At 43.8% G+C, this 16,337-nt stretch overlaps 1 protein-coding gene across 11 annotated transcripts in view; it reads right to left on the reverse strand.

Annotated features, from left to right (window-relative positions):
- The window catches only part of LIMS1 (LIM zinc finger domain containing 1), a 1,169,472-nt gene that overhangs the window by 1,044,003 nt on the left and 109,132 nt on the right, over positions 1-16,337 (reverse strand). For 7 of the 11 annotated variants that reach the window (XR_013223916.1, XR_013223915.1, XR_013223913.1 and 4 more), the window contains 7 exons: positions 14,229-14,295; positions 12,387-12,507; positions 11,243-11,392; positions 10,825-10,975; positions 7,883-7,975; positions 7,636-7,684; positions 5,101-5,176 (listed from right to left, as the gene is read on the reverse strand). Coding sequence is in view for 3 of the 11 variants with exons in the window: in XM_077296590.1 (XP_077152705.1) it covers positions 5,101-5,176; positions 7,636-7,684; positions 7,883-7,975; positions 10,825-10,975; positions 11,243-11,392; positions 12,387-12,507; positions 14,229-14,295 (707 nt within the window). In the remaining 8 variants the exon portion in view is untranslated. Of the gene's footprint in view, positions 1-3,503; positions 4,646-5,006; positions 5,177-7,635; positions 7,685-7,882; positions 7,976-10,824; positions 10,976-11,242; positions 11,393-12,386; positions 12,508-14,228; positions 14,296-16,337 lie in introns of all 11 variants that reach the window. The other 4 variants (XR_013223919.1, XR_013223917.1, XR_013223914.1 and 1 more) reach the window with 3 other exon arrangements.

Below are 16,337 nucleotides of genomic sequence, written 5' to 3' on the forward strand. Positions count from 1 at the left end.
AAAAGGTTACCAAATAAATCAAACATCCAGCTCCTGAGAAGCCACTCTCCCCAAACACTGGGAAATGTTGTCATCTCTTAGTCATACCTGTTCTTGGAAAGCTGAGTGACAACAAGTATGGACACTACTCTTGCTTTTACAGGGGCCAATATGATACGTCTAACTGGTCCCACAGAGACCGATCACAGCATAGTTGGGCAACAATACCAGTCAAAATAATGAGCTTTCAAGCTGTCACCGTGAAAATATGAGTAGAATGTAAATGCAATGACTTGTATTTAAAAGGGTTGTTCCCTACTTGGAAAACCCCTTCTCAATCATTACTCCTCCCTTATAAAATAACTATACTCACCTCCGATGCAGACGCCATGCCAGCGGGGTCAGCACCGGTTCTCCAATATCAGACATTAGGAGGAAGAGCAGCAACAACTGCCTTCTTCTAAATGTCAGATTTATCCCAGGTAGGGGAGAGTGAAGCAGCTGCTGATTGGCTGCAGAGCTCACATGACACAATGTCACATGAGCCCTGGGAGAGCGAGTGCAGACACCGCTGAAACGACACCTGCACTGGAGGAGAGTATATGTGTTATTTTATAAGGGGGGAAAATAGTGATTGACAAGGTGTTGTTCAAGTAATGGACACCTTTAAAGTCAAAGGGATTGGACTGAACCCATTCATCTCTGATAATATGTGGGTTACGAAAATTACACATAGTTTACCACAAGGTTAAAGTGCATGCCTAGAAAAGAGCAGGCTTCTGAATAACCACAGACATACATACTACCACACGCTAACACTATTTTTTGCTGTGTCCAGTGCAGTCTGTTCACAAATGTCATGGATTAGAAATTTGGCCTTGACCACATACATGCTCAAGTGAATGGCTGGCTTGTTTTCTGCAGCTGCTCCCCACCCTCTGGCTACATCTACTCCCCCATGATACTACTCAGGAGACAGCAGGAGGAGCACTGCACGCGTCTAATACCAGTGCACAGAATGATCCACCACCACCACACTACTATGGACATTTCTAAAACAATGAAGACTTGTTACCTTTTAGCACATGGGCATTCAGTTGCATATTCTCTCAGAACCGGGATACTGCCTTCCTGACCTGGGAGTGGAGTATTCCAGTGACATTTTGATCAAAAGCAGCCTTACCTATCCGAGTTTGGAAAACCCTTTCACCTCCCCTTCTCAAACACCCTCCCCACTCTGTTGCAAATAAAATGTCCTTTATTCCCCCTCACCAAGTCTCTGCCACTGCTCTCAGTGTTTGTTATTGTTTGCAGCGCCGACATCACATCACCCGCGCTGCAGGAAAACACTGAGCTCAGCGGCTTTTGTCACCAACGCCGTCCGAGCTGCTGAGCTCGCCGATTGGCTGCCGTTCTGCCAACGTGACATCCGCTCATAAAAGATACAAGGAGCAACGGTGTAGATTCAGCGCTGCCCTAGGGGACACCAAGTAACGCACCAAACTGCAACCAGGGGACAGGGGGTTTTCAAAGCGGAGAATTCCTTTAACCTCTTCATGACCATGGGATTTTCCGTTTTTCCACATTCGTTTATCGCTCCCCTCCTTCCCAGAGCCATAACTTTTTTACTTTTCTGTCAATATGGCCATGTGAGGGCTTATTTTTTGCAACACGAGTTGTACTTTTGAACGACATCATTGGTTTTAGCATGTCGTGTACTAGAAAACGGGAAAAAAATTCCAAGTGCAGTGAAATTGCAAAAAAAGTGCAATCCCACACTTGTTTTTTGTTTGGCTTTTTTACTAGATTCACTAAATGCTAAAACTGACCTGCCATTATGATTCTCCAGGTCATTACGAGTTCATAGACACCAAATATGTCTAGGCTATTTTTTATCTAAGTGGTGAAAAAAAAAAAATTGCGCCATTTTCCGATACCCGTAGCGTCTCCATTTTTCGGGATCTGGGGTCGGTTTGAGGGCATATTTTTTGGGTTCCAAGCTGACGTTTTTATTGATACCACTTTTCAAACCAGCTGTTCAAAACAGCTGACATGTCCCGGCTTTGATGCGGGCTCACCGCCGGAGCCCGCATCAAAGCGGGGGTTCTGACATCGGACGTACTATCCCGTCCGAGGTCAGAACGGGGTTCAAGAGTAATCGGCATTTTAATTTTTATCTCACAAATCAATAATACAGGTGAAATGAGGAAACTTTGTAATATATCTTATCAGAAAAATCTGCTTCTTTTTCCTCCTGAACTGATCAGCTCAAAATTCTCAACTCACACGTAAAAATCTGGATTCAGATTTCCTACCTTCAGCACCCAGCTGAATAAGAGGGTATAGAGACAAATATACACATATGCTTAGCTATGTTCATTCTACCATATTGTCCTAATAGGCTGCAGCATTGGTCTGCAGTTTAATTGTGTCTCATACCTTAAGACTACATGTATTAATTGGATGATTTATTTGACTTTTTTTTTCCATACACGTCATCTGCCTCTTATATATACTTTTTGCCATCACTGGCTCTCCTTGGTTCCTTATATACTATTTCCACTTGGTAACTTAAAGGGATTACATACCCCTATTATATTGTGTCAGAACACGGGGTTTTATGAGCCCCTATATGCAACAAATATGATTAGTGTCTGACATGTTTGAAGCTTGTGTATCTTGTCTTACCTGATTACATGAAGGTGCTTTGCTACTGGATTCACCTTTCTTTTTTGTGTATCATTATTAATCATGTTTTTATAAATTGTCACAATAGAAACTATACTTTTTAATACTTCCTTTCCTTTTGGATTTCTTTAAGCTTGTGAAGTGGTAGCATCTGAGATCACCATCTTTATTTACAGACCTATTCCCCATGAAACCTGAACATATTCTATAGAAACTTGTATGGAAGCAAGGCACAACACAGCGCTTTTGGAGAAATTAGAACTAACTTAATTTAGATTATTTTTGTGAATTTTAGATATGTTCAGGTGTAGGAACAGACTTATTGGATCATTGATAGTGCTGTAAAGTAAAAGTGGAGAATAGTTGAGGTTTGAGGGCATATTTTTTGGGTTCCAAGCTGACGTTTTTATTGATACCACTTTTCAAACCAGCTGTTCAAAACAGCTGACATGTCCCGGCTTTGATGCGGGCTCACCGCCGGAGCCCGCATCAAAGCGGGGGTTCTGACATCGGACGTACTATCCCGTCCGAGGTCAGAACGGGGTTCAAGAGTAATCGGCATTTTAATTTTTATCTCACAAATCAATAATACAGGTGAAATGAGGAAACTTTGTAATATATCTTATCAGAAAAATCTGCTTCTTTTTCCTCCTGAACTGATCAGCTCAAAATTCTCAACTCACAGGTAAAAATCTGGATTCAGATTTCCTACCTTCAGCACCCAGCTGAATAAGAGGGTATAGAGACAAATATACACATATGCTTAGCTATGTTCATTCTACCATATTGTCCTAATAGGCTGCAGCATTGGTCTGCAGTTTAATTGTGTCTCATACCTTAAGACTACATGCATTAATTGGATGATTTATTTGACTTTTTTTTTCCATACACGTCATCTGCCTCTTATATATACTTTTTGCCATCACTGGCTCTCCTTGGTTCCTTATATACTATTTCCACTTGGTAACTTAAAGGGATTACATACCCCTATTATATTGTGTCAGAACACAGGGTTTTATGAGCCCCTATATGCAACAAATATGATTAGTGTCTGACATGTTTGAAGCTTGTGTATCTTGTCTTACCTGATTACATGAAGGTGCTTTGCTACTGGATTCACCTTTCTTTTTTGTGTATCATTATTAATCATGTTTTTATAAATTGTCACAATAGAAACTATACTTTTTAATACTTCCTTTCCTTTTGGATTTCTTTAAGCTTGTGAAGTGGTAGCATCTGAGATCACCATCTTTATTTACAGACCTATTCCCCATGAAACCTGAACATATTCTATAGAAACTTGTATGGAAGCAAGGCACAACACAGCGCTTTTGGAGAAATTAGAACTAACTTAATTTAGATTATTTTTGTGAATTTTAGATATGTTCAGGTGTAGGAACAGACTTATTGGATCATTGATAGTGCTGTAAAGTAAAAGTGGAGAATAGTTGATTGACTAGGTAAGTGCAGCACTGCCAACCCCACGTGCACACCCGAGTTTAGTAAGTGACAGTTACACACAGGCAGGCCACTAACCCAAGTGACAAGGAAGGAAGAAAGAGAGATCACAGACAGGAGCCTTTTTTCTTTTTGTCTTTATCTTTGGCATCTTTTGATAACTTGGAAAGCCGACGTTTAAATTCATCCGGCATCTTGTCATAACAGAGCTTGCAAGTGGGCTTTAAATCTATTTCTACAAACTTATGCCTTAGTAATAGGAAAAGAAAGAACAGAAGATGAAAGAAAGAACAAGAAGCAGCAAAAGAAGAGACCAAAGAGGCGAGGACACTGATAGATACAAGAAATATCTGTGCAATCAGGAGATCCTTATTAGGAAACAATACATTTACCCAAAAGGACGGTGCCAGAATGCATTCTACTGGAGTCCAGCAGGAGGCAGAGCACGCCCAGAGACCCTCGGTCAGTGTTATAAAATGTCATAAAACATTGCGGAGAGTAATAGGTGCGCATCAGGAGACTGAGGCTATGTTCACACGCTGCGGTTTTTGCTGCGGATCCGCAGCCGTTTTCCATGCAGGGTACAGTACAATGTTACCCTATGGAAAACAAAACCCGCTGTGCCCACTTTGCGTTTTTCCGCATGAAAATCAGCGCGGATTTTCTGCGGAAAAAAAGAAGTAGCATGTCACTTCTTTCTGCGGATTCCGCAACGGTTTTCCACCTGCACCAATAGGAAAGTGCAGTTGGAAACCCGCAGTGGAATCCGCAGTAGAAACCGCACAAAAAACCGCAGTGAAAAGCACCGTGGTTTTGCACTGCGGTTTTTCCAAATCCGCAACTGAAAAATCCGCAGCAAAAAAAGGATAGTGTGAACAAGCCCTTACAGGCCATTAAATAAAGGATGTCGGTATGTTCACCCATTCAATTTGTCATTTATTTTTTTTACTTTCAAAAGTTCCATGAATTACTTACTTCAGAGTCAACTTTGTGTTACAGGTGGAACAAGCAAAACAGTTCACACACCAGGCCTTGTTCAGGGCAGACACGACTGTGGAAAAACAGAGGATGGTTAGAAATTATTCACTCTATACAGGGCCTCTCAATCCTTCTTGACACAAGCAAGCAATATAGTCTATGGCTACTGTGCAGTACATGTGCTAGCCAGCAGGTGGCAGCATTATTGTCAGTGCCCCACTAAGGCCGGTTTCACATTAGCGTTTTGAGGAGCTGTGGACTTCCTCCGTGAAGCCCTGCCCTTGGCCGCCCCTCCGCAGCTAGCTCCGCCTACTTATGCATGTGGCCTGCGTACCTATCTTTAACATTAGGTACGCAGGTCGTGCGGATGTATGCAGATGCTTCCGCATGCGTCGTTTTGACGATGCGGCGACCAGCGTAGGACACAGCTGATAGCAATTTCTTTTTTTCGCCGCATCGTCCAAACGACGCATGCGGAAGCATCCGCATACAGCTGCACGACCTGCGTACCTAATGTTAAAGATAGGTACGCAAGCCGCATGCAGAAGTAGGTGGAGCTAGCGGCAGAGGTGCGGCCGAGGGCGGGGCTTCACAGAGGAAGTCCGCAGCTCCTCAAAACGCTAGTGAGAAACTAGCCTAAGAACACATTAAAGGGAACCTGTCAGGTCCATCCCCCCCACGCCTCCAAAACCACCAGCAGATGTGTCTGCATGGGTAAATACCCTGCCTAGGAGTCCCTTTATTACATGGGACACTTAGATATTTATAAAAAGAATTTCTAAAGTCCGTTTATGATATGTAAATGAGGCATTTGACTAGTCAATGGGACGTTTGTGTCCCCAGACTAATCGGCCCACTTAGCCGGCATCATCACCAGCACTATACAAACCTCGCACATGCACGGCTTTTTTCCCCAGTCTTCTGCACTACTGACCATGTGCGGTGCGTCTCCCTGAAGACAGCATGCGTTCAACAGGCTTCAGAGGATCAATGCAGTGAGGGAAGAAAGCCATGCACTTGCGATCACGCCGGGTCTTGTAAGACATGCTAAGTGGGCCGACTAGTCTGGGGAAACTAACGTCCCATGAACTAGTCAAAAGCCCTCATTTACGTATCATCAATGGACTTTAGAAATACTTTCTCTAAAGATCTGTTCATGTGTGTAATGCAAAAGATCTGGTAGGCCGGGTGTTTAGCTATGTAGACAACTGCTGGTGGTTCTGGGGGCAAGGGGGACCTGTCAGGTTCCCTTTAAAAAGTAACTTGTCACTCAGGTCAAGCTGCCCAAATCACAGCCAGATAGCTTTTATTCTGAAGTGCTCCGGCATAGTTTTAAGAGCAGGCCGGCCCCTATAGGTAGAATACTGATTGGTGTGGCGCGGCCCCCTTCTCCACGTCTTGCTATAGCTGATAATGGCTTCTCCCATTTATGTACATAAGATGACCTGTCACTCACCTGTAGCAGAGTGGGAGAAGCAGTCAGGGGCTGCACTAACCTCATCTCTCCCTATAGCCCCCAACGAGCTTTTCAAACTATGCTTTCTCTAAAACATTTCAGATAAAAAAAAAAAACATACCTGGCTGCAATCGTGGAGCCATTCTCTGACTCCAGCTAGCCACAGTATGGGCAGCATGCATCGAGTGACAGGTTCCCGTTAAATTAGAGGATATAGGACATTTCTACACTATTTGATGGTACACCCGTGTTCCAAATAGGTCCTCTGGAATCACGCTGTAGGTGGGAGTTGTCGTGCCAAAACACTTGAAATTAATTCATACGATATTAATATGAAGTAATCAGCGCATGGTCACAAATAATTAGAGCGCTAATTAACTGTGCCCCACAACTTTGTGTACTGTGAATTATGGATGGGAAAGTGTGGCCTCCTAAGATATTTCTCCATAAGATTTCATTGCCAGAAAGGCAACCGCACAGAAATGGCCTCCCCACTATTACATAATTAAAAAAAATTAGTTAATGCCATAATACCATATGAGATCAAAAGTATATAAGAATAGAAAAGGACCTAAAAATTTCCATACAATTTGGAGAAAATGGCATGCATCACCTTTAAATGCAACAGGCTTCCTCACTCTTGTGCTACATACCCTGATGTGGCCCGGAAATTAGAATACATATGATAGGAATTTTCACAAAAATTAGATTAGGAAAAGTATATCTTAAATTTGTCATACTTATATACCTAGATATCTGCTACATTTATGTAATTCAGGCATTTCAGATATGTGCAGTGCCTTCTATATACTGTACATCCTAATGAATCGCAATTATCTTTTGTTAAAACAAGTTGTCCACTACCAGGACAGCCCCTTTAACTATACTTATATAATCATTTCTACATTACTGTAAGAGGTTTCACTTTACAGACGTTAATATCTTAATTAATTTTTATTTTCTTGTATGTTGGTAATGTTTATTATAAAATATCCTTCAATAAAATAAGTTTAAAAAAAAAAAAAAAAAAAAAAAATCAGTAATCCCAAATTTCAATTACAATTTTCCACACTTACCGTCACCTTCAATGACACGGTTGCAGTGGAAGCAAACATCTCCAAAAAGCTGAAAATATAAAGCCAAATGTTATTCATAATACTACAGAACGTAAACGGATTCCTAATCTGGGGATCATTTACAAGGAATTATCAGACTGCCACTAAAGAAAACATTGAGAGATTTAGTAAAAAGCAGCATAAGTTAGCGACAGCTCAGATTGTCGGGAGAATGCAAAAATAAATAAATAAATGTGTTATCACTGACCTGGTTGTAATGGGTCTCACAGTAAGCCAGGCCCTTTCTCTCATAGTGACGATGGCCCAAAAATGGCTTTTCACACTTTGCGCATACAAAATGCTGGAGAAACAAAGGAAAATGGAAATTAAAACCATGTTCCAAAAACCATGTAATATGTACATTACAGCATCTGTGTGCCATCACTCAGCTCCGCTACATAGCTGGTACCCGATAAACTAGCACCAACTGCAGCAGCTTAACCCTTTACGACAGGCGCCATAAATGTATGACGCTGTGGGAAGTGCCTTCTGCAAAGCAAAGTACATATATGGCGCCACCATGTCGGCGATCACTGTGAAAGCTGTTCAATTCAGACCTGCCAATCACAGCAATGTTACAATGAAGTTGTCAAAAACAAAAAAAAAAGCTATTTTACATGCTGTGTTTGGTGCTTTCTCAGACATTGATTGGCTGAACAATAATTACTGGCATCAGTGCCAAAAGGATTAATATAAGATAGCGATCACCGCCATCTTTACCTCAGAGTTGGCGTGCAGAGTGGTTATATTCCTCCTGTGTTACCGGAGAGGTATTCATTGGTGGCCAGTGCGATCTGTGTGGCGTGTTCGTGCTCTTCCCGTGGCTGCAGCTCTCTGATCGGTATCGCTATTGATCAGAGTCTGCGCCAAGGGACCTTTCCATTTTTTAGATTTAGTGAGTAGCGGACGTCACAGTGTAAAAGACGTCCGATTTTAATGTTTGCATTATGGTGATAATGTGCAGTGTCCTCCCCGAGACAATCCTAACTTTGATCATTTAAATAAAATTCGGCCAGTAGTTGACCACTTCAGAAAATCTGCTGAGGCGTACAACCCACAAAGGGACATCGCTATAAAGGAGTCTCTGGTTCATTTCAAAGTGAGGCTACAATTCCAACAACACCTGCCCAGTAAGAGTAGGTACACCCAAAGATTTAGGGTCTACAAGGTTAAGGACATACAGTACTGGGGGGGAGTGGGAAATTGTATGGGAATCGCTGCACCCTCTGCTGGACACGTGTTATCACCTCTACATTGATATCCTTTACACAGTCATCCTGCCCTTCAAGACCTTCTCTGTCAGAGGTACAGTTGCATGCGGCACAGAGAAAAAAAAAAAATCACAGAGGCCCCCTAAGCTGCTAATTGGGTAAATGCTGAGAAAGGGGCAAAAGCAGAGCCCAGGGCAGTGACAACATGCTGGTGGACAATACGGGGACCTTTCTGCAGTTTCAGGAGGTGGTCATCTAGGCCCTAATGTTTGGCACTAAGGCAGGCAAGGGTCCCAGTACTTCGGAAACTGATGGCGCCTGTATCGTACCAGGTCAATATTTTCCTGGAGAGGTTCTCCAAACAGCAAAGAAGGGAAGATCACAAAAACTGTGCAGAGTATGCTCCAAGAGGGGGAATATGAAAAGACACAATTTACCATTGTGAAACCTGCCCTTTCCATTAAGGACTCCTTCAAAGTGTACCACACGTCCATAAACGTTTAATATTTGGTTTTACCAAAAGCATTTTAACTATTACTACAAACATGCCTCTAGATCAATTACTTGAAGGGTGTAGTTTCCAAAATGGGGTCACCTGTGGGAGATTTCCATTGTTTAGGTACATCAGGGGCTCATCAAAAGCAACATGGCGCGTGCAGACCATTCCATCAAAGTCTGCTCTCAAAACCATCACACAGGCTCGGACTGGCCCATGGGGAACAGGGGAATCCCCCGGTGGGCCCCTGCGCAAATCTGGACCCCCAACCTTACTATATGGGCAGTACTTGCCATAATTCACTTTGTACAGAAAAAAAGCAGCATCTCATTCATTAGCTAACTACCCAGTTTATTATTATATAGCGTTATAGGTAAATTTGTGAACCAGGGTCATGTAATATTTGCATGCAGGTGAAAAGTGGGCCCTCAAAGTCAATGTTACTGGTGGGCCCTTGGCACCCCAGTCCGACACTGCCGTCACACCTTCCCTTCCTGTGCATAAACAGTCATTTTCAACCAAATATGGGGTCTCGCAGATGTCATGTCTAGTCTTCCCTGTTTAGTGACTGAAGGTGCCAAAAACTCGGGCCTTGAGGGGAGGGAGGAAAGGGAGGGAGAGGGAGAGAGAGAGAGAGAGAGAGAGAGAGTGGGTGAGTTCAGGGGAGATATGTACAGTAGCACTGAGGTTGCTAGCTCCAGAAATATAAACCCAGAGAAAAACTCAACACTAAGTGCTGAGAGGGGTTAATCAGCCTTATTTAGTGCTAGGTTGATTTAACAGGGGTAGTGTGAGGAGTCTAGAGCATTCATGGGTGGGTGGGCCTGGGGGTGCAAGGTCTGGAGCTATGGTTTCATGTTAAGGAAAGCTGAACCTTGTGTTTGCTCCTGAAGCAGACAGATTACTGTATAAACAAGGACTGTGCCATGAATCATCATTGTTTTCCTTTAGGCAAGTGTTTGCTTTGCTAATGTTGCAGTGGTTTAAGCAGTACTGTAAATAAACCAGTGGAAGATTTAAAGCAACCTTGTCGGCAGGATTGTGCACAGTAACCTACAGTGTCAGGTCGGCGAACTGCTTTAATTTCCCCGTTTTGGGGGCAGCAATTCCACTCGAAAACGCAATAAAAAGTTACAAAAATATTGTATGTACCCCCAAAAAACGGTATCCATTAAAACCAAGTGCTCAAAAACAAGCAGTCACACAACTTTATCAACATAAGTATGAAACACAGTTACTAAAAATAACTACACAAACCAATTATTTAAATAAAAACAACTGAAAACTCTTTAAATATTTGATATCAACATAAATCGTACTGACCTTGAAAATTGTGTTGTCAGATCATTTAACAGCACAATGAAGGCCGGAAAGCGAAACCCCCCAAAACAATCATGTATGGCATATTGTGCTTGGTTATTCTTGAATTAACCCCGTTTTTACCTCCACATGCCATTGCTTTCCCATAGCGTTCACCACTCGGCCTTCAATTGGTCTCCTGCAGGCTCCACAGATTGGGACTCCCATCTTGTCATGGCAGGGCAGGCAGTACAGTTCTCCTTTCAGTTCCCGAGCATCAGCTGTGAGCTCCTTTCTACCAATAGTCAGATATATATACTGAAGCACATGTCTCCAATAACAACATCATCAGTCAACACTTGGATCTAGAATCAGGTCTATGAGCAGAATACTGCATTTCTTCATTATCATTCTATATCTTTCTATAGGACTGTTATGTGGCCAATTTCTATCTACACAGCTATTATAATAACGAAGTAGATAAATTGTAGTAAAGTATATAACAAAACAGAAAAGCTACAATAAAGCGCAACAAAAACTGTGCCTCCATATTGAACCATACCCGCAGTTGGCACAGTTGAAGTGATCTGGATGGTAAGGGTCATTCTTGAATATTAGTGGCTGCTCATCGATAATGGCGTGGCATTTTTGGCAGATGTATTTCCCCAAGCCCCTGGCTTTCTCGCGGTTGTGGCAAGGACGACACAAGTGTCTAAACAAAAAATACAAACACATATCAAGTTTAAGCAAGGAGCAAGTAATGGTCACTTTACCTGGCGTGTACGTGTAAACATATTACAGTGAAGGTGTTAGAAGACAGAAAAATTGCGGCACAGAGCTGGAAGTGGGGGCCATTCACCAGTCCCTTCCCGAGTCATAGTGTGTGCTTAGATTATCAGGGGCGCCTTGTGACACCATCGGGGCTCACTAAACACATGTGTAATGCAATCATCAGCATTCTCCCAGACGGAATGTGTCAGTAACAGAAATGCCACACATTTTCAGACTGGTAGGCTTGTCTCAATGCAATCCCCTCCATTGGTAGAAAGTTCTTCAGGTGAATCAATGGGATATCAATATACCAGTGGGGGGAGCACACTCAATCCTCAGGGTATGGCGCTCTGGAGGGCTCAGCAGCATCTCTATTGTTACCAGGCACGGCTCTATACTGTTAGTAGTGGCTGTCGCTAGCCTTGCAGCTCTCTCCTATTCATCTGAACGGGGCTAAGCCGCAATATTAGGAACTGCCACTACTGAAAGCACAGAGCCGTGCCTGGTTAACAATGAAGAAGCCCAATAATCTGACATTGACAACTCATCGATATCAAAGTCCCAAAAAACTCTTTACATATGAAATCAAATTGTGGAAATTCTCATAACCCCCAATACCATTCTCCTCGGTGCAAGCAAAGTACCAAATGTTAATTGAAAAGTACAGCATATTTCTGCTTAATCTTTTGATTAAAAAATGAGTAAGACATTAGAAAAGTACACATCACAATGCCCAGGTCAATCTGCACCCTCACTGTCTCCTAACAGAGTAATGGGAATACAGTCATCCCCTCCGCTGCATCCCAGGTCAGACAATGACATGAACGGTATCAGAGCAAAACCTGCCCTAATGTCATGGCATACATCATTCAGATCACACACTGGAGCCTGCCACAGAGAAATCACTGCCTGATCCGCCTGGGACAGTCACTCACCTGCCGGCATTCTTCACAAAGCCAATGTCTGCCAGGACTTGCTGGCAGATGTCACAGCGGAAGCACTCAGGATGCCAGCTATTATTCATAGCCTTGATAACACGGCCAATGATGAATTCACCTACAGATGGAAGAAGAGGTGACCTTTATTTATCAGGCACAGACATCAATAAGCACACGGGCGAGGTAATAAAGCACAATCAAGCCCAGCAACAGTGAGAATCTATTTTATACACACACACACACACACGTGCCTATCTAGGGGAAGAAATGAACATTGCTCACCAGCTGCATGCTTTATGGGCTCTTCACTTAACCCTACAATGACCAGACTGAAAGCGCCTTAATGACAAAACAATATTATTTCCCTCTTCATATTTCAGCAGATATTACTTTGATTTTTTTTTCCACTGACGTGGATGCATAAGGGGTAGTTTTATTAGGAACAAATTTTGTAATTTTTCACCACAGTGGAAATCACATCAATATGGCTGCACATTAGCAATACCAGCACATGGCCACGTGCACACTGAGTATTGGGTCAGTATTTTACCTCAGTATTTGTAAGGAAAAACCAGGAGTGGAACAGTCAGAGAAAAGTGTAATAGAAACATATGCACCACTCCTGTATTTATCACCCACTCCTGGTTTTGGCTTACACATACTGATGTAAAATACTGACCAAATACTGAATACGTGAATGTGGCCTAACACCCCAAATGTGTTGATCACAGTGTCCGTAATGAAGTCATGAACTAGACCCTGGGCTCATATTAGAGGTGCACATAAAACCCTGCACACTTTACCATTAATACTTTAGGTAAGAACTCTTCATTTCAGGGATGTGATAATCACCCTATGAGATCGAAACCTCTAGTTCCATACACAGTTAGTAAGCAGCCAACATTTGGCAGATGGTCAGAAGCTGATAATTCCAGCTAGCATGTTCTGATCTACATTCCCCAATGAAAAGAACCACCTCCTCCTGGGATCCTAAGGGCAAAGCCAATATAAAATGTTCTTGAACATTCCGCATAGCAAGTCCTTGTGTAAATAACACTGGCTAACAAGGAAACTAAGGGTACCGTCACACAATGCCATTTTCATCGCTACGACGGCACGATCCGTGACGTCGCAGCGTCGTATGATTATCGCTCCAGCGTCGTAGACTGCGGTCACACTTTGCAATCACGGCGCTGGAGCGATGCCGAAGTCCCCGGGTAACCAGGGTAAACATCGGGTTACTAAGCGCAGGGCCGCGCTTAGTAACCCGATGTTTACCCTGGTTACCAGCGTAAAACGTAAAAAAAACAAACCGTACATACTCACATTCCGGTGTCTGTCCCCCGGCGTTCTGCTTCTCTCCACTGTGTAAGCACCATAGCCGGAAAGCACAGCGGTGACGTCACCGCGTCACCGCTGTGCTCGCTTTCCGGCCGGCAGGCGCTCACAGTGCAGAGAAGCTGAGACGCCGGAGGACAGACACCAGAATGTGAGTATGTACTGTTTGGTTTTTTTACGTTTACGCTGGTAACCAGGGTAAACATCGGGTTACTAAGCGCGGCCCTGCGCTTAGTTACCCGATGTTTACCCTGGTTACAAGCGAACACATCGCTGGATCGGTGTCACACACAACGATCCAGCGATGTCAGCGGGTGATCAAGCGACGAAAGAAAGTTCCAAACGATCTGCTACGACGTACGATTCTCAGCAGGGTCCCTGATCGCTGCTGCGTGTCAGACACTGCGATATCATAACGATATTGCTAGAACGTCACGAATCGTACCGTCGTAGCGATGAAAATGGCACTGTGTGACAGTACCCTAATACAGATGGACTTACCGCACTCATGGCAACACGGGGCGAAGAGCATCTGGAAATCATGTTCACAATACTTCCGTCCTTCAAACTGAAATCAGATGATGTCATAGTGATAAGTCACCAAATATACACATACATCAAGGGTACATCACAACTCTAGCATTAGGACCGGTTCAGATAAGCATATGCAAAATCATCTGCGTTTCATCCAGAAAAAAAAAAAGTTTTATCCGCATTGTATGACGACATCTGTATGGCAGCAATTTTTACATGAACAATTTAATAAATAAAAGGCGAAATACAGTTTTCCATGTTATTATAATAAATCTGGGAAAAACACAACATACGGATTATATGATATGATACGGACCATTGTTCATGTGAACTTACACATTGAGTCGCATTGGTCAGTGTGCCGTCTACCAGGTTTGTATACGGACAGCACATGGACCGATTATAGGCCCGTCTGAACGAGCCCTTAGATTGTAAGCTCAGATGGGGCTGGTTTCTTCCTATTTGTTTCTGCAATTGCAATGACCATAACGATTTCATAACCTCAGGTCGTTCAAGGATTTGATCATCTACAGTGATTCTTTATTGTGGACAAATTATTCCTATTTACTTGACTTATGAAGAATAGGCAGCAGAGAATCAGAAATCATACATCAGATTGGCAGGCAGTGCCCCCTTATCACACTGTACTAGGTCACAGAACGGTATGTTACCATAGACCGAACAAGATAAGAATGCAGATTCCATGACATTTTAGTGTGGGATTTTTCAGAATCCAGTTGATATGTCTCAGGCTCTTTTTCTGAGCACATGAAGCTTTCCTTTGTGCAGGAAACATCTGTACTGTTGGCACCAGGACACACGGATACCTGACCTCTCAGCCCACTGCAAAGAGCAAAACATCACAAATCTGGTGGAGAAGATTCATCGCGTCTGCAGAGAATGGGGTTCTCAAAAGAAACATTACAGGAAAAAGTGATATACTATTCCTAATGGAGGACTGGAAGAGGCCAAAATGAAAAGAACACGGGGAGAGAGAGAGGGGGAGAGAGAGAGGGAGAGAGAGAGAGGGGGAGAGAGAGAGGGGGAGAGAGAGAGGGGGAGAGAGAGAGGGGGAGAGAGAGAGGGGGAGAGAGAGAGGGGGAGAGAGAGAGGGGGAGAGAGAGAGGGGGAGAGAGAGAGGGGGAGAGAGAGGGGGAGAGAGAGAGGGGGAGAGAGAGGGAGAGAGAGGGGGAGAGAGAGAGGGGGAGAGAGAGGGAGAGAGAGAGGGAGAGAGAGAGAGGGAGAGAGGGAGAGAGAGAGGGAGAGAGAGAGAGGGAGAGAGAGAGGGAGAGAGGGAGAGAGAGAGGGAGAGAGAGAGAGGGAGAGAGAGAGAGAGAGAGAGAGAGGGAGAGAGGGAGAGAGAGAGAGGGAGAGAGAGAGAGAGAGAGAGAGAGGGAGAGAGGGAGAGAGAGAGAGGGAGAGAGAGAGGGAGGGAGAGAGAGAGAGAGAGAGAGAGAGAGAGAGAGAGAGAGAGGGAGGGAGAGAGAGAGAGAGAGAGAGAGAGGGAGAGGGAGAGGGAGAGGGAGAGGGAGAGGGAGAGGGAGAGGGAGAGAGAGAGAGAGAGAGAGAGAGAGAGAGAGAGAGAGAGAGAGAGAGAGAGAGAGAGAGAGAGAGAGAGAGAGAGAGGGAGAGGGAGAGGGAGAACTTTTTCCCGGACTTGAAAATCCTTCAGGGCATGCTCAGAGGGGAAAAACGTGATACGTCGTTGGATTCCAGTTTGTGATGGTCAGCGACGGATCCATTGTAGCCCACGACGGGCAGCGCAGGATGCGTCGCTGACCCATTTTCCGATGTGCACAAAAAACGTTCCTATGAACGTTTTCTCTCCACGATGGACCGCTATTTTACGACGAATCCAGTGCACGACGGATGAAACGGTTGGCCATCCGTCACAATCCGTCGCTAATACACGTCTATGAGAACATGCAGGATCCTGCATTCTCAAAAATCGACGCATTGTGACGGGAGCTGAAAGACAGAAGTGTGAAAGAGGCCTTAGACACAACACTAGTCATAACGCCGCTGATCTTGGTGTATTCCTTTATTACATGAGAATTGTGGCTGATGCTCAGATTC

The sequence above is a fragment of the Ranitomeya variabilis genome, chromosome 3 (genome assembly GCF_051348905.1).
Source record: "Ranitomeya variabilis isolate aRanVar5 chromosome 3, aRanVar5.hap1, whole genome shotgun sequence".
NCBI classification, from domain to species: domain Eukaryota; kingdom Metazoa; phylum Chordata; class Amphibia; order Anura; family Dendrobatidae; genus Ranitomeya; species Ranitomeya variabilis.